Source organism: Sus scrofa, chromosome 5 (genome assembly GCF_000003025.6).
Source record: "Sus scrofa isolate TJ Tabasco breed Duroc chromosome 5, Sscrofa11.1, whole genome shotgun sequence".
Classification (NCBI taxonomy): domain Eukaryota; kingdom Metazoa; phylum Chordata; class Mammalia; order Artiodactyla; family Suidae; genus Sus; species Sus scrofa.
In genome coordinates, this window is record NC_010447.5 from 54,516,671 (window position 1) to 54,540,749 (window position 24,079).

The following is a 24,079-nucleotide window of genomic DNA, read 5'->3' on the forward strand; positions in this document are numbered from 1 at the left end:
ATGAAAAAATGTCCTTACTCTTCTCTCTTTTGTAATTGTTTAAGCAACAGTGGAATTATCTATTTTTTTAAGTTTGGCATAATCCCTCTAGAAATAATCTAAACTTGGTACTATTTTAAAAGTTGATTTTTGAATACTCTTCTATTTATTCTATCGAATTTGATCTTTTCTGGAGAGAGTAAATTGCATTTTCCTGTAACACTACCTATTTCAGATAGATTCACTCTTTTTGTCAACAGTATTCCTAGTATTCTTCAAATACTAGTCTCTTAGTATTCTTCAATTTCACCTCTTTCTACAGTTAATTCTTGCTTTCTTTTTTGTATTTTGTGTATTTGCATTTGTCCCCATTCTTTTGATTTAATTAGTGATTTATTCTATCATTTACTTTTTTTTTTTTTTTTTTTTTTTTTTGTCTTTTTAGGGCTGCACCCATGGCATATGGAGAGTCCCAGCCTAAGGGTTGAATTGGAGCTGTAGCCACCAGCCTACACCACAGCCACAGCAACACCAGATCCAGATTACGTCTGTGACCTACACCACAGCTCATGGCAACGCTGGATCCTTAATCCACTGAGCAAGGCCAGAGATGGAACCTATGTCCTTATGGATACTAGTCAGATTCGTTTCTGCTGTGCCACGACAGGTACTCCCTATCATTCACTTTTAAATTCCAGATTTAATATACTGTTTTCTGTGTCCTAACTCATAAATCTCTACTTTCATCTTTATCTATTTTTTTTTTCTTTTTGTCTTTCTGTGATTTGTTTCCAATTATTCCAATTTTCTTCTGAGTATTGCTTTATCTTTCTTCCATGGTTTTTGGGACGTGGTATTTCAATACTGCTGCTCTTTAGAAATTCTGCAATTTTGATTTGTAAGTCCTTTTGACCTAAGAGTTTGTTCAAGAGAGATTTTTTTCTTTAAAATTCCCAAATTACCAAGTTCCCGTTGTGGCTCAGTGGTTAACAAATCCGACTAGGAACCATGAGGTTTTGGGTTTGATCCCTGGCCTTGCTCAGTGGATTAAGGATCCGGCGTTGCCGTGAACTGTGGTGCAGGTTGCAGACGAGGCTCGGATCCTGTGTTGCTGTGGCTCTGGTGTAGGCTGGCAGCAACAGCTCCGATTAGACCCCTAGCCTGGGAACCTCCATGTGCCGCAGGAGCGGCCCTAGAAAAAGGCAAAAAGACAAAAATAAAAATAAAAATAAATAAATTTCCCAAGTTACATATCTTTTAGCTTTCTGAATTTTTCCACTGATTTCTCACTGTACTGTATCATGATTAGAGAATATGTCTTAAATTTTTCTATTTTGAGGGTTAATTAAAATTTCCTTTGTTACCTAATATATAATCTGTTTTCATGAATGTCCCATGGTCACTTGAAAAGAAGATATATTCTCTATTTTCTGGATAAAGAGTTTGATATAAATTAACAAAATTTGCCTTATTAATTTTACTATTTAGTTTTCCTGTGTATCTACTTATTTTTTTCTACTTGGACTTTCATAAATCAAGAGAACTAAATTAGGAGAGTTCCCTCTGTGGCTCAGCAGGTTATGAACCAGACTAGAATACATGAGGATATGGGTTTGATTCCTGGCCTTATTTAGTGGATTAAGGATCAGGTGTTGCCATGAGCTGTGGTATAGGTCACAGACAAGGCTTGGATCCCTTGTTGCTATGGCTTGTGGTGTAGGCCACAGCTGCATCTCCAATTTGACCCCCTAGCCTGGGAAATTCCATATGCTGAAGGTGTGGTCCTACAAAGCAAAAAAAAAAAGTTAATTAAAATATCCTATTACTAGTTTATTTCTGAGTTTCTCCTTGTATGTTCCATAATTTCTATTTTATACATGTTGCTGTCATACATTTGATATGTCATCATAACTGCTTATTTCTTTATTGAAATTTATGCTTGTTACAGTTTAAAGTTACATTTCTGTTTAATTCAATGTTTCTTGGACTGAATTCCACCTTTTAAAATATAAGACTGTGATTTCTAGTTTCTATGTCCTTGCACTGCCTAGTACACCTTGTATATATTTTAATTTTCAATCTTATAAAATAACTTTGTTTTCAGTGTGGTTTTACATTAAGTACAGAGTTATGATTTTTACTTTCACTCCAATTGGGATTTTCTTATGATTTTCACTTCTACTCCAATTGGAATTTTCTTAATAGTTAAGCCCATTCATTCTTATAAATGTAACAGATATATTTTCTCTTTGTTCTTAAGTTACTAAAATACCATTTTTGTTTTCATAGTTCCTAAAGAAAGTCACTGAGTAACTGTTTTTATTTTTTTTTACTTATGATACTCAGGGAAGTTTTAATTTTTGTTCTAGTGGTTACTTTTATTTAATATTCTTAGACTTTTACTTCTTTTGAAATATTTGTTACCTAACAGAAGCAAAGATAAAATTAGTGTGCATAGTATTTCTCATCTACTTTGATCTACCAGCCGATTACAGTCAATGCTGTGATCTTTTTTAGTGTTTTGCTAACACTAATATTATATCTGCTATGATTTTTTATTGCTTGATTTGTTAGATTTCAATGATATTCTTTGACATCCTGCTATTAGACATGAGTTAATTAGAGAAAGCCCTCTCTCATCTCTTTTCCATCTTTTCCTTCCCATATCAGCAACAAGTAAAAACCTAAAATAATTTTCTAATTAAAAATATGAGATTATGGAGTTCCCGTCATGGCACAGTGGTTAACGAATCCGACTATGAACCATGAGGTTTTGGGTTCGATCCCTGCCCTTGCTCAGTGGGTTAACGATCCGGTGTTGCCGTGAGCTGTGGTGTAGGTTGCAGACGCAGCTCGGATCCTGTGTTGCTGTGGCTCTGGCGTAGGCTGGCAGCTACAGCTCTGATTAGACCCCTAGCCTGGGAAACTCCATATGCCCATGGAAGCGGCCCAAGAAATGGCAAAAAGACAAAAAAAAAAAAAAAAAGAGAGAGAGATTATATGATATAATAGCAAAATGCATATTTAAAAGCTTTCAATTGAAATTTTCAAAAACAACTTAATGCAAATATTTATTTCTAAGTAGTCCTAACCCTTGACTTCTTGTCCTTCCATATCATTAAATTTAAACTGAAAACCTGGGCACATACTTCAACCTATAGATAAATGATCTGAGCTTTGCCACAGCAAGTAGCTAGAACATTAACCAGAAAGATTCTGCCTTGGAAGCTGCAAGGCTTCAAGCTCTATTTTAAATTAACATCTCAAAGGGGAGGTGGTGATGACTGAAAGCTCCTGTTTGCAATCATTTGTAATTATCAGTGGCATCTAAACATGCTCATTAATTCATACTCTTAACCCTGACAACTGTTGTCTTTGATCATGTTCTACTCCATTACCTATGTTATCTATATCTTGACAAAAATCTATCTTCTGTATGTCAACGTTCTGTACTGGTGGAAAATAGATAATTTTTATTTTTGTGGAGGCATTATTTGGCATGGGCTGTTAATTTATGGGGAATATAGACAATCTGTCATTAGAGAGTTAAAGAATAAAGATAAAATCTAGCAGCTTTCTGGTTAGTGCCTCAGTTGAGTCTGGTGTCCATAATTTTTAATGTGATGATTTATAGATTTTTTTTTCCAGGTGAAACTTCCAGAGAATTCTAGTGGTTATGAAGCATTACATTACGTTTGCCAGGGCATTTCCACATAAAATAGTGAGTGTGAGAGAGGTGGCATTAATCTGGATTTTTTTTTCCTCCCTCTTCTCCTTTTTAGAAAAATGGCAAGCTACCATGGCAGAGAATATTAACATATTCTCCATTATTTCTATCATTAGTTATTAATTCAGTAATTCTTTATGGAGCATCTAGGGTAGGCCAGACACTGTGCTAAGCATTGGAGTTACAATGATGAACCACGCAGACATGGATTATATTGTAATGGATTTTTAGTCTACAGAGAAACACATAACATAGTTTTCATAGGGATATGATATGAAAAAATATTAGAGTACTATATAGCAAAAGCAATTAAGGTGAGATCTGAAGGATGAAAAAAAAATAAGGGGGAAAGTGGAAATTAGTCAAGTGATCTAGGCAGAGAAAACTGCATTGGTGAGGTACTAAATCTTGCTTTAACTGAGGAATTGGAAAAAGATAAGATTCAACATGAGGAATGGCCTGATATTATCCTGGAAATGGAAACTGGTAGATGCCAGGTTCTGCTGGGATGCATCACAACCATTTTGGTCTTTTCCCCAAGAACTGGGCAAGCTATGTAATTTGCCGGGCTCAGTGAAATGAAAATGCAAAATAAAAATGCAGAGTCTCTTCTGCAAAAATTATTAAGAATTTTAAGACAGTGACATCATTACATTAAATCAAGAGCAGGATTGTTCTAAGCACTGTGCCTTGTGTGGCTGCACAGATCACAAGCCCATGAACTTGGCCCTGTCTAAAGGCAATGGGAAGCCAGGGAAGTGTTAAATAGAGGAGAGGGATGATTGGTTGGCACTTGAAAAAGATAAATTCTTCTGTTGTTCTATCAAGGCACATTTAGTTAGTGAATAAAGGCAAAGCACTATAAGTAGCTCCCAGATGCAGGACCAGACATTATCACTAATATGATCTTTTAAGGCATGTGCCTAGATACACAGGTATTCAGAATCCACTCTCAATTCATCAGTAGGAGTAGTAAAATCACACAGTCTGGAATTTTTACTTAAGGTCATTTTATGTAAAACATTGTTTTAATACACTTGAATAATTTTATCCTCTAATCATTTAACAACATAAGATCAAAGTTTCAACTCACTGACAAGAATTGTGCTTAAAATAATATTGTGCTTTGTTGTGATGATTTACATATCCTGCTTAGAAGATGTGTTCTATTGTTTTAAGACAACAGGCTGTATTTCATAGGCAGCCTATATTTAAAAATATTGAGAATCAAGTCTTTTGTCCATCATCACTGATGAAACAAATCTTGAGTACTGTATGATGTGGCAAGAAGTAAGGAAACCAGGAAAAAAAGAATTCTCAAGCAGCTATTTTAGTTTTTACAATAAGAATCCTGTTTTTTTGTATATATTTTAAAACACCTTTTAGAGAAATAATAATCAACAAAATTAAAATTTTGATCATGATCCATAGTTTATTTTTTGAAACCCAGGGAAAGAATCTTTTTAAAAAGACTTTAATGGCAGAATAAAGGTCAGCTCAGTACCTTATTTTAAAGTCTTGATACCACTAGAAATCTGCAACTTTATTATCAGGTTTTTTTTTTTCTTTTTTTACAGCTGCACCTGCCACATACGGAAGTTCTTAGGCTAGGGGTCACATCAGAACTACAGCTGCCTACACAACAGCAACAGCAACGTGGGATCCTAGCTATGTCTGCGACCTACACCACAGCTCAAGGCAATGCTGGATCCTTAACCCACTGAGTGGGGCCAGGGGTTCAACCTACATCCTCATGGATACTAGTTGGGTTCTTAACCCACTGAGCCACAACAGGAACTCCTATTTTCATTATTTTTTAACCTAGTTAATTCAAGTTTATAAATATTGATTATAGAAATATTTTCAGCTAATACTATTTTAAAAGAAGATATTTGTTATATATTTGTACACTAGGACAATAAAAATGGAATATTTTATATTATGGACATCATTCTTTTTATATGCTATAAAATGTAAGAAATTACCTTAGTTAATATTGTTTATGGTTTGGCTATATAAGCAAAGCACCTTAGAGAGTAACACTGCATGAGTAAAGTGTGGGAGAATAATAGCAGTATAATTCTCATATATTAGTTTAGGATTTGTTAGTATAGAACAATGCAGAGGGGATAGTAAGTCCTTGATTTAAAGTTACTCTCAGGGAGTTCCCATGTGGCTCGAACATGTTCCCATGTGGCTCAGTGGTAACGAACCCAACTAGTATCCATGAGGATGTGGATTCGATCCCTGGCCTCAATCAGTGGGTTAAGGATCCAGCGTTGCCATGTAGGTTTCAGACGAGGCTTGGATCTGGTGTTACTGTTGCACAGGCTGGCAGCTGCAGCTCTGATTCAATCCCTAGCCTGGGAACCTCCAGATGCTGCAGGTGCAGCCCTAAAAAGAAAAATAAATAAAGTTACTCTCAGTCTAACAGAAGAAACAAGGCAGGCACAAAAAAAAATGTAATAAAAAATAATCACATATACAACCTGATCTGGCTCTACAGAACTGTATACCAGAGGGGTAAGCAACCAGGATGTCAGAGACAGGCAGGGGTGATGAGCAGATGGGCCTAATCTTAAAGGCAGAGAATCAGAAGGTGGATGTGGGTAAAAGGAAGACTGGGAGCTGCGAAAGAACAGGTGGTGAGGTCTAGCTAATTATGGGTTTGCATTTATTTTTGTGCATGGTATGAGGGTGTGGTTCTAGTTTCATTGATTTGCATGCAGCTGTCCAGGTTTCCCAGCAATACTTGCTGAAAAGACTGTCTTTTTCCCACTTTATGTTCTTGCCTCCTTTCTCAAAGATTAATCGACCACAGGTGTCTGGGTTTTCTCTTCTGTTCCATTGGTCTGTAATGTCTGTTTTGGTACCAGTGCCACACTGTCTTGATGACTATGGCTTTATAATATTGCCTGAAGTCTGGGAGAGTTATGCCTCCTGCTTGGTTTTTGTTTCCCAGGATTGCTTTGGCAATTCTGGGTCTTTTGTAGTTCCATATAAATTTTTGGATTGTTTGCTCCAGTTCTGTGAAAAATGTCAGGGGTAATTTGATAGGATTGCATTGAATCTGTAGATTACTTTGGGTAGTATGGCCATTTTTACAATATTATTCTTCCAACCCAGGAGGATGAAATATCTTTCCATTTCTTTACATCTTCTTTAATTTCTTTGATTAATGTTTTATAGTTCTTGGCATATAGGTCCGTTGACTCCTTGGTCAGGTGTGTTTTCAGGTATTTGATTTTTTGAGGTGCAGTTTTAAACGGTATTGTGGTTTTTTTTTTTTATTCCTTTTCTAAAGTTTCATTGTTAGTATACAGAAATGCTACTGATTTCTGAATGTTAATCTTATATCCTGCTACTTTGCTGAATTTGCTGATCAGTTCAAGTAGTTTTTGGGTTGAGTCCTTAGGCTTTTCTACATATAGTATCATGTCATCTGCATACAGTGACAGTTTTACCTCTTCTCTTCCTATTTGGATGCCTTTTATTTCTTTTGTTTGTCTAATTGCTGTGGCTAGGACTTCTAGTACTATGTAGAATAACAGTGGTGAGAGTGGACATTCTTGTCTTGTTCCAGATTTTAGTGGGAAGGCTTTCAGCTTTTCTCCATTGAGTATTATATTTGCTGTGGGTTTGTCATAATAGCTTTGATTATGTTAAGGTATGTTCCCTCTATATCCACTTTGGTAAGAGTTTTGATCAGGAATGGATGTTGGACTTTGTCAAATGCGTTTTCTGCATCAATTGAGATGATTATGTGGTTTTTGACTTTTCTTTTGTAAAAGTGGTGTATGGCGTTGATTGATTTGCATATGTTGAACCATCCTTGTGCACCTGGGATGAATCCCACCCGGTCGTGGTGTATGAACTAGAACACTCCCTCACACCATGCACAAAAATAAACTCAAAATGGCTTAAAGACTTAAATATAAGACAAGACACCATCAAACTCCTGGAAGAGAACATAGACAAAACATTCTGTGACATCAACCTTACAAATATTTTCTCAAGTCAGTCTCCTAAAGCAAGAGAAATTAGAGCAAAAATAAACCCATGAGACCTAATCAAACTGACAAGCTTTTGCACATCAAAGAAAACCCAAAAGAAAACAGAAAGACAACTTACAGAATGAGAGAAAATACTTTCAAATGATGCAACTGACAAGGGCTTAATCTCTAAAATATACAAACAACTTATAAACTCAACAGCAAAAAAGCCAACAACCCAATTGAAAAGTGGGAAAAAGACCTGAATAGACATTTCTCCAAGGAAGATAGACAGATGGCCAACAAGCACAGGAAAAAATGCTCAACATCCCTGATTATTAGAGAACAAATCAAAACTACCATGAGATACCACCTCACACCAGTCAGAATGGCCATCATTAATAAGTCCACAAATAACAAATGCTGGAGAAGCTGTGGAGAAAAGGGAACCCTCCTGCACTGTTGGTGGGAATGTAAGCTGGTACAACCACTATGGAGAACAGTATGGAGGTACCTTAGAAAATTATACGTAGAACTACCATATGACCCAGAAATCCCACTCTTGGGCATATATCCGGACAAAACTTTCCTTGAAAAAGACACATGCACCTGCATGTTCATTGCAGCACTATTCACACAAACCAAGACATGGAAACAACCCAAATGCCCATCGAGAGATGATTAGATTAGGAGATATGCTATATATACACAATGGAATACTACTTGGCCATAGAAAGAACAAAATAATGCCATTTGCAGTAACATGGATGGAACTAGAGACTCTCATTCTGAGTGAAATAAGTCAGAAAGAGAAAGACAAATATCATATGATATCATTTACATCTGGAATCTAATATATGGCACAAATGAACCTTTCCATGGAAAAGAAAATCATGGACTTGGAGTATAGACTTGTGGTTGCCAAGGGGGAGGGGGAGGGAAAGGGATGGATTGGGAGCTTGGGGTTAAGAGATGGAGACTACTGCCTTTGGAATGGATTAGCAATGAGACCCTGCTGTATAGCACTGGGAACTATGTCTAGTCACTTATGATGGAGCATGATAATGTGAGAAAAAAGAATGTATACATGTATGTGTAACTGGGTCACCATGCTATTTAGTATAAAATTGACAGAACACTGTAAACAAGCTATAATGGAAAAAAAATAACAATCATTATATAAAAAATAATTATGGGTTTGCAAATCTTGCATGAGATAAAAACCAGTATCAGTGTTAAATGACCACTGGCAATGGAATTATATTATGACTGCTTAAAATTGATAGGACGTTCAAAAAGTGTCTCTACCTATCTAGGTGAAATGATAGTAAAGTTCATTGGAATTAATGTATGTTTGATTGAGAATAGGATGGACAATTGTGGTGAGATTCTGGTAATAAAAGAAGACTTCATGATGGAGGTGGAATAATTATTGAGCTTTAAAAGATAAGTGTGAAACTGCTGGATAGCTCATGCTCATTACTATGGCCCAATATTAATTTTTTTGGGTAAACAATAAGCCTTACCTGCAGGGGAAAGCATGACCTCTTTCTCTGAAATGCAATTCTATTTCAATGCACAATTAATTGAAATGAGTTAATAGTGTGATACCATGTAGTTATTATAACTAGACAAATACATCTGCATTTAATTTAACTTGATAAATGTATTCTAAGGGGTTAAAAAGCTTTGGAAATAGAAAAGGCTGTTAAAGGCTTATTTAAAAGTTTTAATATGAAAATTAAAAAAATTATACTTATGATTTTTTGGTACAAATATACTGAGACTCAATAATTGTTTATAGCAATAATGATAAAACTACTTGCCTAGGTCCACAGGTGACAGTTCTTCCACTGCCTGTTCCACAGGATCAGAGAGGAAAAAACTGAGTACACAATCACTCTGAAAAATAAGACGAAAAATAATATTTTTCATATTTTACATTTATTTATCATTCCTGTTCCCCAGTATCAAAGATATTGACACAAATGTATAATTACTTGTTTATGGATACTTGTTATATTTATAGATGCATCTATATTTACAGATTCTCTGAATAGAGAAAAATATACTAGGAAGTTTATTAAGTCAATGCTATAATTTTACATTAAGTTGAACTAATCTTTTATGACATTAGATATCAGATTATTTTATATTTCTTTAAGAGGCTCGGGTGTGCTCTGCTTTTAGAGCTTACTATAATGTTGAACTTTACAATCACGCATGACTCTCATACATCCTTTTTCTAGAAAATGTGTATCCTTGGACAAAGCTTTTGGAGAAAAATTACTCTCAGTAGGACACAGACATTCAGTAAAAACTATTTCTCCTCAAGGTTCAATTCTAGGAATGTTCACTGAGTACTGACTATACCAATGGCACTGAGGAATGTTAAGGGATATTTAGCGACAGAAAGATGCATAAGGTGACCCTTCTCTTTAGAACACAGTCTAGTGAAGGAAACAGATTGTATTGAATGATTAATAGAAATTCTAGTTACATATAATTTTAGTACAAAGAAGTGAGTGTACTTCTCTTTTAAAATCAGATGATCACAAGAAAACTGACATTTAACCTGGGCTCCAAAGAAACGGGACAACTGGTGAATCAGTATCACTTTTTCTTACTGACATTGACACACACTTTGTTTTAAGCCATTATATGACCAAAGCAGCCCTTCCTATGAGACCCTATGTCATTATTTGAAGGGCCCCACTAAATAATTGATTATTTCTTCATAAACTGACACCATAGTACTGCAAAGCTGCCTGACATTCTCCCTAGCTAGCCTTCTCTTTCATTTTGTACAATGGTGCTTTGAAATCTCTCCCAGAAACTTAAACTTCCAACTCTGACCTTTATTTGCTGATGATTTTGTCTCCCCTTTAGAGAAAATAAAAGGCAGATGGAAACTCCTAAATTTCCTGCCATAAAATCTATAGGGGCACAAAATTACATTTTCTCTCTCTCTCTCTCTTTTTTTTTTTTTTGTTACAAAGGAAGTAAGAGAAGTGTCTCTTTTCTCATCTATTATAAGTTTAATTGTACCCTCCCCAAATTTTTATGTTAAATTTCTAACCGACAGTAACTCTGAATGTAACCTTATTTAGAAATAGGGTAATTGCAGGTATAATTAGTTAAGTTAGAATGAGGTGATACTGGTGGGGGGTGGACCTCTAATCCAGTATGACTGATGTCCTTATAAGAAGAAGAAATTTAGACACATTAATGTAAGAAAGATGATGTGAAGAGACTTAAGGAAGAAATGGCCATCTACCACGTACAATCCACAGAGAGAGGCCTGGAATAGATTCTTCCCTCACAGCTGTCAAAAGGAACCACCATGATGACACCTTGATTTCTCAGACATCCAGCTCCCAGAACTGTGAGACAATGCATTTCTGTTAAGTCACCCAGTTTATGGTGCTTTGTTATGGTAGTCCTAGCAAACTAAGACAGCATCCAATGCTGATCACTTCCTTCTATGTCCTAGATTCTATTCCTTCCTCATAAACAACCTTGTAGAATATCTCAATCTATACTTTAGTATCTTATTTCATCCTCTCTTCCCTCCTCCCTTCCCTCTTTCCTTCTTCTCTACCCCCTACCTTCCTTACCTCTCTCCCTCCTTCCTTTTTTCCTTTCTTTCCTCTTTCTTTCATTCCATATCAAGTATGGTCAACTCTCTCGGTTTGAACAACTAACAGACAGATGAGTCAAACCACAGAAAGTATATTCACACAACAATAATGTCTTGTCACTAAAGCCCCTTTCAAGTCTTGTTGTCTCTTCTTAGACACTAACTTATGGGAAAAGTTGTCAGCACTCATATTGGTTCCATTCTTCAACCTTACTCACTTTATGATCTACCACACTCAGGTTTGTCATTAATAGTCCTCTGAAAATGCTCTTACCATAATTTCTCTTTTTAAAGGTCTTTTTTCCTAAATCCAATGGGGATTTTCTTGGTTCTTACATAGCTACTCCATTTTTAGTGAAAAACTCTTTCGCTTGCTTTCATGGTACTAAGTTCTCCCAGTTTTTCTTTCCTTTGTCATTCCATTTCTTCTCAGGGTTTATTTCAGACTCCTTTCCCTTTTAACTTAAATTCTAGTGTCCCTCGCTTATAGGCCCATCTCTTTCATTACTCTCAAATATTCTTTCCAGGTGATATTATCCCCTGTGGGGCCTTCCATTATGACATACAGATCTAGACTTTTTCTTAGATCTGTCTCTTAAGTCTTAGCTCTCTACATCCAAATATATTTTTATTGGCTTCCTTAACTGTTCTAAAGATAACTAAAACCCAAAAGTATACAACTAAATGCATTTTCTGCCCTCCTCAATTTGCTGCTTCTTCCTGTATCCAGACTCAAAATAAGGTACATCTTTTTGGACTCTCCATTCTCCCTTACCCCACACAGAAAGTTAAATGCTAAGTCCTATTAATTTTACCTCCTAAATATTTCACTTCTCCATTTCTTTCTCCAAGGTATACTTCCATATTCCCACTTCTAGTATCATCACTTCTCATCTAAGTTACAGCAGGGGTTCCCAACTCTTGTATTGGTAGCTTTTAACCCAATCTGCTCAACACAATAGCCAAACTGATCTTTCAACATAGAACTCTAATGGTTTAAAACCTAGAAGCAGCTCCCCATTGCTCTTAAGTAAAAAGATCAACTACTAAACAAGGATTGTAAGATCTTTCTTGACAGGAATCTAATGCAAATACTTTTATTTATATAGCAGTTTAATGCATCATTGTAAATTAGTTAATTAACAATTTTGATCTCTACCTAATGATCTTTTGTGAACTAGTTTAATAGGAATCTATCCTTGAGAAATGTATCCATATTCAGAGAGCTGACCAAATCAACTTTTTTTAGTTTGAAAGCTTGAAGCCAAACTTCAGACTGTGCAGAATTTGTTGAAGGAAATTTGACCTTCTTTGGCTTTTGACAACAAATCAATTATTCTTCTTTGGCAATGATTTGACCTCACCTCCCAATCTGATATTAAACTTCAATAGCAGGCAGAACATCATCCCAATTAGTGTCTGAAATGTCATCACTAGCTAATTATTCCCTTGTGTTTACACTGTCATATCCTTGAAATCCTCACTTGTAATTCCAGGTGTGGGTGACATGCTACATTTTAATTCCTTATTGTAACAAGATTGTTTTCATACTTGAGGAGAAACATGATCAAGTGTCAATGGAAGGAGAAATCAACAAGAGAGATGAACAGGGCAGAAAAAGTACCATTGCTGGATCTCAAAATAATCAATTAAAAAAAATTTTAGAACTTGTTTTCACTTATGTGCTTGTATCTCACAGCTCTTTTAGCACATTTCACTACTGTATAGCTTGGAGAATTATAGAAATGTTAGTGCTACAGATAGTCTTCCTGATAATCTAGACAGTGTTTTCAGTTGGGTTTGTGTTGACCACCAAGCAGTATGGGTATACTCAGTTGTGTAGGTTGCACACAGAGCAACTCTTTGCAATCTTTACATTGACTATAGGTATAATCCTGGTCAGCTGGGCTCTCCATCTGTAGAGCTACCACATATAACAAATAAAAACAGAGGATGCTAATGTAATATCTGCAATATACTTACACAAAACAATTGCATTTGTTTATCCTAAATTCAAATTTAACTGGGAGGCCTTCCTTTTACTTAGTTACCCTACAATATGAGGTGATTAAATATGCATGGGCACACTTTCGGTTTTCTCAATGACTGGCAAGTACAACTGAAATTAATGATCCTGGCCACTTAGCCTAAATATCCTGAAATACCTAGGATATTCTCCCATTATGACGAATGTTGCTTTTCTGCTTAATTCTTCAAATGGTAATAGTTTCCCAAAGGAAAAACTCTAAATTTAACTACTTCATTCTAGAAATGAGAAAACTGACTACCAGATAGCATAAATGGTTGACTGATTGAAATTAGTACAAAAAAATAATGTAGAATGTAATCAGTAAGCCCAGGCTCACCTGTGTAACCACTGCCCATGGCTTATATTTGTGAAGAATGCATCTGGGGACAGGTGGGAGATGTGCCTAGCGAGAGCTTAGCAGGAGTCCTAGAGAATGCTACTCTTCTGCACCAGCTTACAGCTACTGTAACCAATCGATGAATTTTAAACAGAAAATCATCACGATCACATATTTCTTAGGAAGATGGCAGTGCATCATTGCCATGTGGAGAAAAGAAAAAATAGCAACCAGCCCTGGAGAATGTCACCAGCAAAATTCCTCAAATGCTCAACACATTGTATTCCTGAGCATTCTATTTGTTTTCAAATCTCTGAAATGGTAATTGTGCTGCCTCACATTCCCTGGTCTTGGTGATGGATTTGGTATCCTTGCAGCTCTTGCCCTTCTCAACTCTACACTTTCTTTTATAAAAATGCCCTGCTTTGAATATCCACATCTACTGACTATACAGCCCTCTCCCTCTTGTTGTTGCACTTGTCTACTGATCTCTAAGTCACTGGCTTTTATTTCTAGAACATTTAAAATCCTGGAACATTGTCATTTTCTCCAGTAGTACCTGTCATAATTCACACTTATTTTAATATTGACCCAAAGCATCCTTCTTTATGGTAGATTCGTTTTTTTTGTTTGTTTTGTTTTGTTTTTTTAAACTCATCTCATCCAATAATCTTGCTCTCTTGATCTTGTCTCAATCAGTGACTGAAGCTCTTCCATTGTCTTGATTTCTAGCCTCCTGGTCTACAACCACCTTCTCCCTTCTTTTCAGCTCACTTCCTTTACTTATATAACTCAAAAAATCTGCTGATTTTTTCACTGACCCTAATTCCTCTCATATCCTTCCTTGGCCAACATGGATCTCATGGTCAATATTTATAATAACTCTCTTGCATATACTTTTCAACTCCTTTAATCTTTTCTCCCTTTATTTTATTATTCACTTGTCAAAAGAAAAACCAACTTTGGTTATTCTCTGCCAACTCTGCAACTACAACAAGCCTGATGAAAGCTGCTGGAGAAAAGCACTCAACCACACTTCCTGGTCTTACTCTCACCTCATGGCCATGACCCTCAAGTTGGTGTTCAAGATTTTCAATTTGACACATACCACTATTCCATTTGTTTTTTTCATTCACCTATAAGACTATTTAATACTTTATCTTCAGTCCTCAAAATGCCAACATGCTTTCTCCCCTCTTTCACTTTGCTCAAGGCTGTCTTCTTGATAGAAAAAAGAGAAGCAGAAAAGAATTTCAGAACAACACATTTATCGCCTTACCTTACCTCTGCCATTTCCTCTATTACACTGGTGGACTGCATGCATTTTAATTCGAGACTAATTTGGGCATTAGATCACATGCCCTCTTCTCTATTCAAGGTCATCACTCAGATATCTGGCTAAGAGCATCACCAATTTTTGCTTCTTCAGTGGATTTTCCTACCAGCATACACATGTTTTAATTCTTTTCAATAAACAAAATTCTTGACTTACATTTCCCTGTACACTATTTTTTTTTCTGTTCATCCTTAGAGAAATGATTCTGCAAGTACTGTTTCCTACTGTTTAATCCCAAATTTCTCCCTTTCATATTCTCTTTTGAACCCATTTTAATCAAGTTTTTGCTTCTAACATTCTCATTAAGCTATTTATGTTAAATTCACAAATGATACCCATTTTGCTATATCCAGTGGTCAATTCTCAATTTTTGACCCACCATTAGCATTTGAAACAGCTTATCTTCCTTCTTTTTTGAAATAATTTCTTCTTTTGAATTCCAGGCACCACATTCTTTTGGTTTCCAACAGATTGTTGTTTTTCAGTCTCTCTTGTTGATTCTCTCCCATCTCTCAAACTTTAAAATTGGTGTGCTGCACGGTCTCATCCTTAGACCTCTTCTCTTTTATATTTACATTTGCACCCTCTGTAATATCCAGTCTCATGGCTGGCTTAGAAAATCAGTTATTACCTGAAATGCCAATATTTTTAATTCTAACTTCTCTTTCCCCCCTCAACTCAAGATATCCAACTTTCCACTGACATCTCTACTTAGATGTCTCATAGGCAATCAGACATAGTATATTTGATCCAAACTCCTGAAAGCCTCACTTCCCCCTGCAGTTTTCTTCATCACGGCAAATATTCAACCAATGCAAGCTTTTATGGCCCTAAGGGTGGGTTAGTGGCTGGTACTTATCCTGCTTAACCAGTTCCTGTGCCTTAACAGTTGTTAAATATCTTGAGCATCCCTTCTATGTAGAGCATTATATATTTGGTGAATAAAATAATACATGGTTTGTATTTGTCTTAAGGACTCTAAAGTTATTGTTCTTTGATATCAATGTACTAGGCTATATTAAGCGCTCTAATACATTAGGCTATATTAAGTGCTCTATGAAGTTATACATATTTTTCTTTGCTAGAGTAGTTTATCTAATGTGGGATTTTTAATGTCTAATAATGTGCTTTGAAATTAAAAATTCCATCAATAAAGAGCAAATTTGAAAGTCATCTGAGCAATTTTATTTTATTTTTTTTAAATTTAATTTAATTTAATTTTTTTTGTCTTTTTGTCATTTCTTGGGCTGTTCCTGTGGCACATGGAGGTTCCCAGGCTAGGGGTCGAATCGGAGCTGTAACTGCTGGCCTACGCCAGAGCCACAGCAACGCGGGATCCGAGCCGTGTCTGCAACCTACACCACAGCTCACGGCAACGCCGGATCGTTAACCCACTGAGTAAGGGCAGGGATCGAACCTGCAACCTCATGGTTCCTAGTCAGATTCGTTAACCACTGAGCCATGACGGGAACTCCATCTGAGCAATTTTAAATCAAAATCTGCATCTGTTTATATTTTAAATTCAGAGCTCTAATTTTTTCTTACCAATTATATTATTAAGTCATTTGTAATTTAAAATCATTTTGACAGAGTTGATCAATTCAAAGTTGCTCAAAACCTAGTGTTTTTCTAATACCCCATGACCATATACTTGTTCTCAAAGACTAGAGAGAGTTAAAGTCCTTTCAAAGATTAGAAGTAATCAGAAGTAATATAAAACTGAGATCATTTTTTCTCTTTAAAATAACACTTTAAGAATTCCTATTTATTAGCTAGCCAGCCAACATCTAGAACTGACTGCAAGATTTAGTTTCAGTGAGTTAAAACAATAAGCTAAATATATCTCTCCCAAATGCCATGAAGCACTGTAAAAATGTGAATTTAAAAATGAATTCCCAGAAGAGCTTTAAATCAAAGTTGAACAGTAATTGTATTTTATTGCCTTTTTCATAAGGCAGCTTGTCAGAATGTCCAGTCTTTAATGTAGTTCAACCCACTATATTTGTATTGGAGTTACATGGAAGAATGGCACTGTAAAAAATAGTGAACTTCTAAGAAATCTTTCATAATTCTGGTTCTAAAATGTCATCAGCATTTTTCCAGACTCTGAAAAGTAATCTTGGTTATACTGATGATACACATATGACATTTATCCTGCCTGCACTGTAATCTCAGCCAGCTCCAAATAGGAAAAGAGCAATGTAGTGACAAATGCAGTAATTAACATCTGGGTTTAGCAAGCAGGGAACAAGAAACATATGTTCACTATTAAGACAGGATTTACCCATTTGGATTTATTTTTACATTTGATTTCTGCTTTAGAAAATAATATTGCTTAAGCCATAAGCGATAGCATTCCTTATTTTAAGGGACTTCTAGCAAAGAGCGACAATACTAAGAGCTAAAAAACACAATGAATATGGCTTTAAAAAGTTTTAAAACAACAGCTGTTTGTATATCTCAGCTAAGCTGAAATGTGGGTACACATCTGGCTAGGTATTGCAGTCATTTGCTAGAAGTTTCATTATATGTTTATATTGCCCTTTATGAAGATCTTATTTAGTTCACAACACAATTCAACCAAAACAGAGCAAAATTTAAAGAAGCAAAAGAAATTCTTGTTTATCACAACAGTTATTTCCTTGAGGAATGAAACTACAAACACTGAAAGAAAAAGTTTCATTTTGAGTGAAAGAGTCAAACCAAACAAACAAAAACCAGGTAAATATAGGATTAGGATGTCTAAACTGATGCTTACAGCTTCATTAGAAGAGATATTGGAATAGTGTACAATTGTAGTCCTCATTAATGTCTGTTTTATCAATCAGTTGAGGGGTTTGGTGGGGGGAGAGGAGAGGAAGATGACTTATAGTCATCTTTCTATTTATTTATTTATTTGTCATTATTCTATTTAGGTTGCTCTTGTGTTTTTAGACCATACACCCAGAGACATGTCTCCCATCTAACTTAACTCTGATACTTGATATTGGACTTCAAAGCAGGCTCTTTATCTCATTCCCTTGACAAAAGCAAGACCGTTCACAATTGAGTATGCCCCTGGAAAGGCATATGATACTGATTTTAATAAGATAAGGCTGTCCAGTTTCATATTTGAACTGTATCTTTCTTTTTTTCCCCACTTTTACTTTCTGCCATATATTATTTACATTCATATCTATATTTATCACCATATTATAAACTCATTGAGAATAAAGTTTTATATTGCATTATTTTAATCTTTCCAATTTGTTCTCTACAACCAATTTAAAGGCTTTAATCTAGAGAGTTATACACAGTAAGTGAACAATAAAACTTTAAAAAGCTTTACAAAGTTACATATAGCAATGTAAACTATTTTAAATAGTTACAAGTAAATGTATCATATAACTAAAAAAGAATGTGAGTTTTAGGGTATAGACACAATAGGATTATTTGTCTTTCCTATACTGCTATATGACAAGCAGGTATGGAAGAGGAAAAGTATTTCTATAACATTTTTTATCTATTTCTAGAGCCAGAGATGAGGATTATCCTATAATGGGAGTATTCAGAATGAGTATTATAAATTTTATAAATATTATAAATAAAATAAATCTCTTATTTTATTAGAAGAGGAAAGAAAACTTACAGATGCATAAAAAATTTCCTCTAAGTTGTTCATATCTCTTAAAATAATTACAGTATTTTTGTTATATCCCTGACTCTATAGATTTTAGCGTTTATGTTTATTTCTCTTAAAACATGTAAGGGAAGGGAAGAACTGTATCAATAATACAAAAAGTTTTTAGATCTCAAAGTAACATTATTTTCTTTGGAATTATTTATGTGATTTTTAGGCCAATAATGTTTCATTTAGTTGATCTTAAAATTAATCTTCATTCCTTGGATATAAACAAACTGAATTAGGGAAGCATCCACCAGCATATGGACACACACAAAGTTTTCACTGTAGTCAATCTACTTGAAGATACTTGAAAACTGACTGCCTGATGTATCATGGAGAACCTGGGTGATTGGTCAGGTCACATCACTTACTAAGGCTAATCAGCACCTGATGATATCAGGTCAACTTTTTATATACCCTGTCAAATTATTACTGTTCTATCACTGTATAAAATGTTTAGTGAGTATTGTATTAAGACCCATAAAGTTTCTTAGGAGCAAAGGAAAGAAAAACCCAATGTGTGAAGTTGTGAAAGTCTTTGTAAGGCCTCTGGAACATATGAACATAGACAGAATATTAACAAAGATTGTAAGCTTCTTGCAACAGTGCACATGTATGATTCAGCTTTTAAATTTCTAGAGAAGAATTTCCCAAACCTGACACATATCAGAATCACTGAGGTTCTTAAAAAACAACATATATACCTAGATACAGGCATATTGGGATACTCTACAATAAAGTGAGTCACATACATTTTTTTGGTTTTCTGGTGCATATAAAACTGATGTTTATAATATTCTGTAGTCTATTAAGTAAGCAATAGCATTATGTCTTAAAAAAAAACCCAATGCACATAACTGATTTAAAAATATTTTTTTGCTAAAAAAAAAGCCTATCATCTGAGCCTTCCGCAAGTTGTTATCTTTTTGATGATGGAGGGTCTTACCTAGATGTTGAAGGCTGCTGACTAATCAGGGTGGTAGGTGCTGAAGTTTGGAGTGATTGCAGAAACTTCTTAAAATAAGACAACAGTGAAGTCTGTTTCATTGATGACTTTTTCACAAATGATTTCTCAATTTCTCTGTAGCATGCAGTTCTGTTTGATAGCATTTACCGACAGCAGAATGTCTTTCAAAATTAGAGTCACTCCTCTCAAACTGTGCTGCTGCTTTATTAACTAAGTCTATGTAATATTAAAATTTTCTTGTTGTCATTTCAGCAGTCTTCACAGTATCTTCACCAGGAGTAGATTCCCCCTCAAGAAACCACTTTCATCACCCATTCTTATCTGTTAAAATTTTATCATGAGATTGAAGCAATTCAATCTCATCTTCAGACTCAATTTCTAATTAGAATTCTCTTGTGATTTCTCTCATATTTGTAGTTACTTCCTCCACTGAAGTCTTGAATCCCTCCAAGTCATCCATTAGGGTTAGAATCAACTTTTTCCAAACTCCTGTGAATGTTGCTATTTTGACCTCTCCCCATGAGTCACAAATTTTTTAATGGCATCTGGATGGTTAATCCTTTCCATAAAGGCTTCAATTAACTTTGCCCAGATCCTCAGAGGAATCACTGTCTACAGCAACTATAATCTTTTAAAATGTGTTTCTTAGTAGTTTCCATCATGGCACAGTGGAAACGAATCCGACCAGGAACCCATGAGGTTGCGGGTTCAATCCCTGGCTTCGCTCAGTGGGTTAAGGATCCAGTGTTGCCGTGAGCTGTGGTGTAGGTCGCAGATGTGGCTTGGATCTGGCATTGCTGTGGCTATAGTGTAAGCTGGCAGCAGTAGACCCCTAGCCTTTAATCTCCATATGCCGCAAGTACAGCCCTAAAAAGCAAAAACAAACAAGTATTTCTTAAATAATATTTGAAGGTCAAAATTACTCCTTGATCCATGGGCTGCAAAACAGATGTTGTGTAAGCAGGTATGAAAACAACATGAATCTCATTGTACATCTCTATCAGAGCTCTTGGGTGACCAGATGCACTGCCAATGAACAGTAATATTTTGAAAGGGATCTTTTTTTTTTTTTTTCTTCCTGAGAAGTAGGTCTCAACAAAGGGGTAAAATATTCAGTAAACCATGTTGTAAACAGATGTACTGTCATTCAGGCTTTATTGTTCTGTTTTTAGAGCATAGTAGAGTAGATTTTGCATAATTCTCCAGGTTTTGTCAAATGGTAAATGAGCACTGGCTTCAGTTTAAACATCAGCTGTATTAGCCCCTGACGAGAGAGTCAGCTTGTCCTTTGAAGATTTGAGGCCAGACATTGACTTATCCTCTCTAGCTATGAAAAGTCTTACATGGCATCTTCTTCCAATAGAAGGCTGTTTTGTCTAAATTGAAGATCTGTTCTTGAGTGTAGCCACCCTCCTCAATTGTCTTAGCTGGATCTTCAGGATACTTGCTGCAGCTTCTATATCAGCACTTGCTGCTTCACCTCTCACTTGATGTTTTGGAGACAGCTTCTTTCCTTAACCTCACAAACCAACCACTGCTAGCTTCAAATTTTTCTTCTGAAGCTTCCTCGTCTCTCTCAGGCTTCACAGATTTGAAGAGAATTAGGACCTTGTTCTGGGTTAGGTTTTGGTTTAAGGGAATGTTGCGGCTGGTTGGCACTAAAACTCTCTCTTATCAGCAATCAGGCTGTTACTCTTTCTTATCATTGGTGTGTTCACTGGCATAGGACTTTTCATTTCTTTCAAGAACTTATACTTGTTTTTTAATTTATTTTTTGCTTTTTAGGGGCTCACATAAAGGATATATAAGTTCCTAGGCTAGGGGTCAAATCAGAGCTGCAACTGCCAGCCTTCACCACAGCCACAGCAATGGGGGATCCGAGCCACATCTGTGACCTACACCACAGCTCACGGCAACACCAGATCCTTAACCCACTGAGTGAGGCCAGGGATAGAACCTGCATCCTCGTGGATACTAGCCGGGTTCGTAACCTGCTGAGCCACAACAGGAACTCCCTCAAGAACTTTCATTTTTGCATTCACAACTTGACTAAGTGGTGCAAGACATCTAGCTTTTGGACTATCTTGGCTTTCAACTTGTCTTTCTCATTAATCTTGATCATTTCTAGCTTTTTAAAGTGAGAGCTGCAGCTCTTCCTCTAACTTGAACAATTATAGGCCATTGTAGGGTTACTAATTGGCCTAATTTCAGTATCATTTATGTCTCAGGGAATATAGGGAGGCCAGAGGAAAGGGGGAGAGATGAGGGAAAGGCTTCAGTGATGAAGACCAGTCAGAATACACATTTATCGGTTAAGTTCACTGTCTTACATGGGCTTAGTTCATGGCACTCCAAAACAATTATAATAGTAAGATCAAAGATCATTTAGCACAGATCACCAAATGTAATAATAATGAAAAAATTTGAAATATTGTGACAATTACAACAATGTGATACAGAGACACAAAGTGAACAAATTCTGTTGGAAAAATGGCATTGATAGACTTGCTCAAAGCAGGGTTGCCACAAACCTTCAATGTGTAAAAAATGTAGTATCTATAAATGGCAAATAAAGTGAAGTTCACTAAAACAAAGTATGCCTGTATCATCCTTTACTATATGACAAGCATCTCTAAGGATGGGGCCTCAGAACATACTTTTTAAACCCTCCCCACATTATTCTGAAACAGTTGATCATCACCAGGTACTATTTTGGCACTGTTGTCCAGAAAGTATAAAATGTAGGCAGTCAATAAGCATGTGAGTGACAGACAGTAGATTTTGAAAATGGTTCCTAATATGACAGTGCCCAATTTAATTTCTGTTGATTTGACTTTTGCTAACATATCACTACTTTATTTATTTTGTAGTATAGAAAGGACTAGTAATAAATAGACGTAGGATTTACTTCTTCTTCTTCTTCTTCTTTTTTTTTTTGCTTTTTAGGGCCACACTTGTGGCATATAGAGATTCCCAGGCTAGGGGTCTAATTGGAGCTACCAGCCTACACCACATCCAACAGCAACGCCAGATCCAAGCCGCATCTGTGACCTACACCACAGCTCACGACCATGCTGGATCCTTGACCCACTGAGTGAGGCCAGGGATCGAACCCGCAAACTCATGCTTTCTAGTCAGATTCGTTTCCGCTGTGCCACAATGGGAACCCCAGGTTTACTTCTTAGGAAGATATTTTCTTGTACTCTAAATACTCATTGTACAAAATTCAATTAAATTATTAGCATGGTGTCACTTTGGGCAAAACACACCTACAGGCTTCCTTTTGTCTGATATTATTAGGGGACAAAATGGGATTCTTCTCTTTAGAAGTCCAATGTTAGAAGATGGTTAACATACTCTCACTTGGAGCATTTCTGGGATCTGTGATTTCTCATGTTTGAAGATATAAATATCTATTCTTTTTTCTTTTCTTTTTCCACTCAAATCCTAGATCTTAATTCATCTAAGATAAAAACAATGTGGTGCTTGAAATTTTTTTCAGCTTTCTTTTCTCGAAATATTGGCCAATAGAGTTTGAGAACACAAAACAAAAGAAAAATATCTCTTCTTGGGGCCTCTAGGATAGTATTTTAATTCCGCACATTAGCAAACACGAATGTGATGAAAACTGTGAGCTACATGTTTGGCAGTTTTGTTCAGCTGTCTCTATACAGCAATGATTATGCTGGGCAACAATATTCATCAAGCTTTGCTATGATAAACTGCACCTTTGCAAGTCCTCCCTACCTATATAAGTCTGACTCCTTTGCTTTTCCTCTCTCATAACTGTCCTGTCCTCTCCTAACAGTTCTACATGAACCCATCCTCTAGGCAGATATATTTAGGAGTTTCATATTGAAAGTTTGCTGCCATATGAAGACAGCTATCAACAGTTATCCAGTTCACATCAGGGCCAACAATGAGAAGTCTCTCCACTTTGTACTTACTTGCCTCTGCTTAAATAGGACAAAGCCTGACACTTTCAATGGTTACTAGGGTATTTTGCGAATAATCCTGAAAAGGCATAGTCTTGAAAACAGCTTTAGTATAATCAATCAGGCAGCCCTAGGCACACAAAGATGACAATCCTACCCACTATCTTTGGCACTTTCCCTTACAGAGGGCTGCCATACCCATGTGGCCTTTTACTATAGCAAAGTGAATGGATGTGAACTTTAGAGAGTGTCTGAGCTAGTAAAGTACATTAAGATTGCAACATTCTGGGAGTTCCCGTCGTGGCGCAGTGGTTAATGAATCCGACTAGGAACCATGAGGTTGCAGGTTTGATCCCTTCCCTTGCTCAGTGGGTTAACAATCCTGCGTTGCTGTGAGCTGTGGTGTAGGTCACAGACGCGGCTCAGATCCCACGTTGCTATGGCTCTGGAGTACGCTGGTGGCTGCAGCTCCG

The 24,079-nt window shown here is 36.1% G+C and overlaps 1 protein-coding gene across 8 annotated transcripts in view; it reads right to left on the bottom strand.

The window, feature by feature from the left end:
• PIK3C2G (phosphatidylinositol-4-phosphate 3-kinase catalytic subunit type 2 gamma) overlaps positions 1–24,079 on the bottom strand; it is a 374,898-nt gene that overhangs the window by 42,048 nt on the left and 308,771 nt on the right. For all 8 annotated transcript variants that reach the window (XM_021092290.1, XM_021092292.1, XM_021092289.1 and 5 more), the window contains one exon: positions 9,525–9,600. In XM_021092290.1, the coding sequence (XP_020947949.1) occupies positions 9,525–9,600 (76 nt within the window). The remainder of the gene's footprint in view (positions 1–9,524; positions 9,601–24,079) is intronic.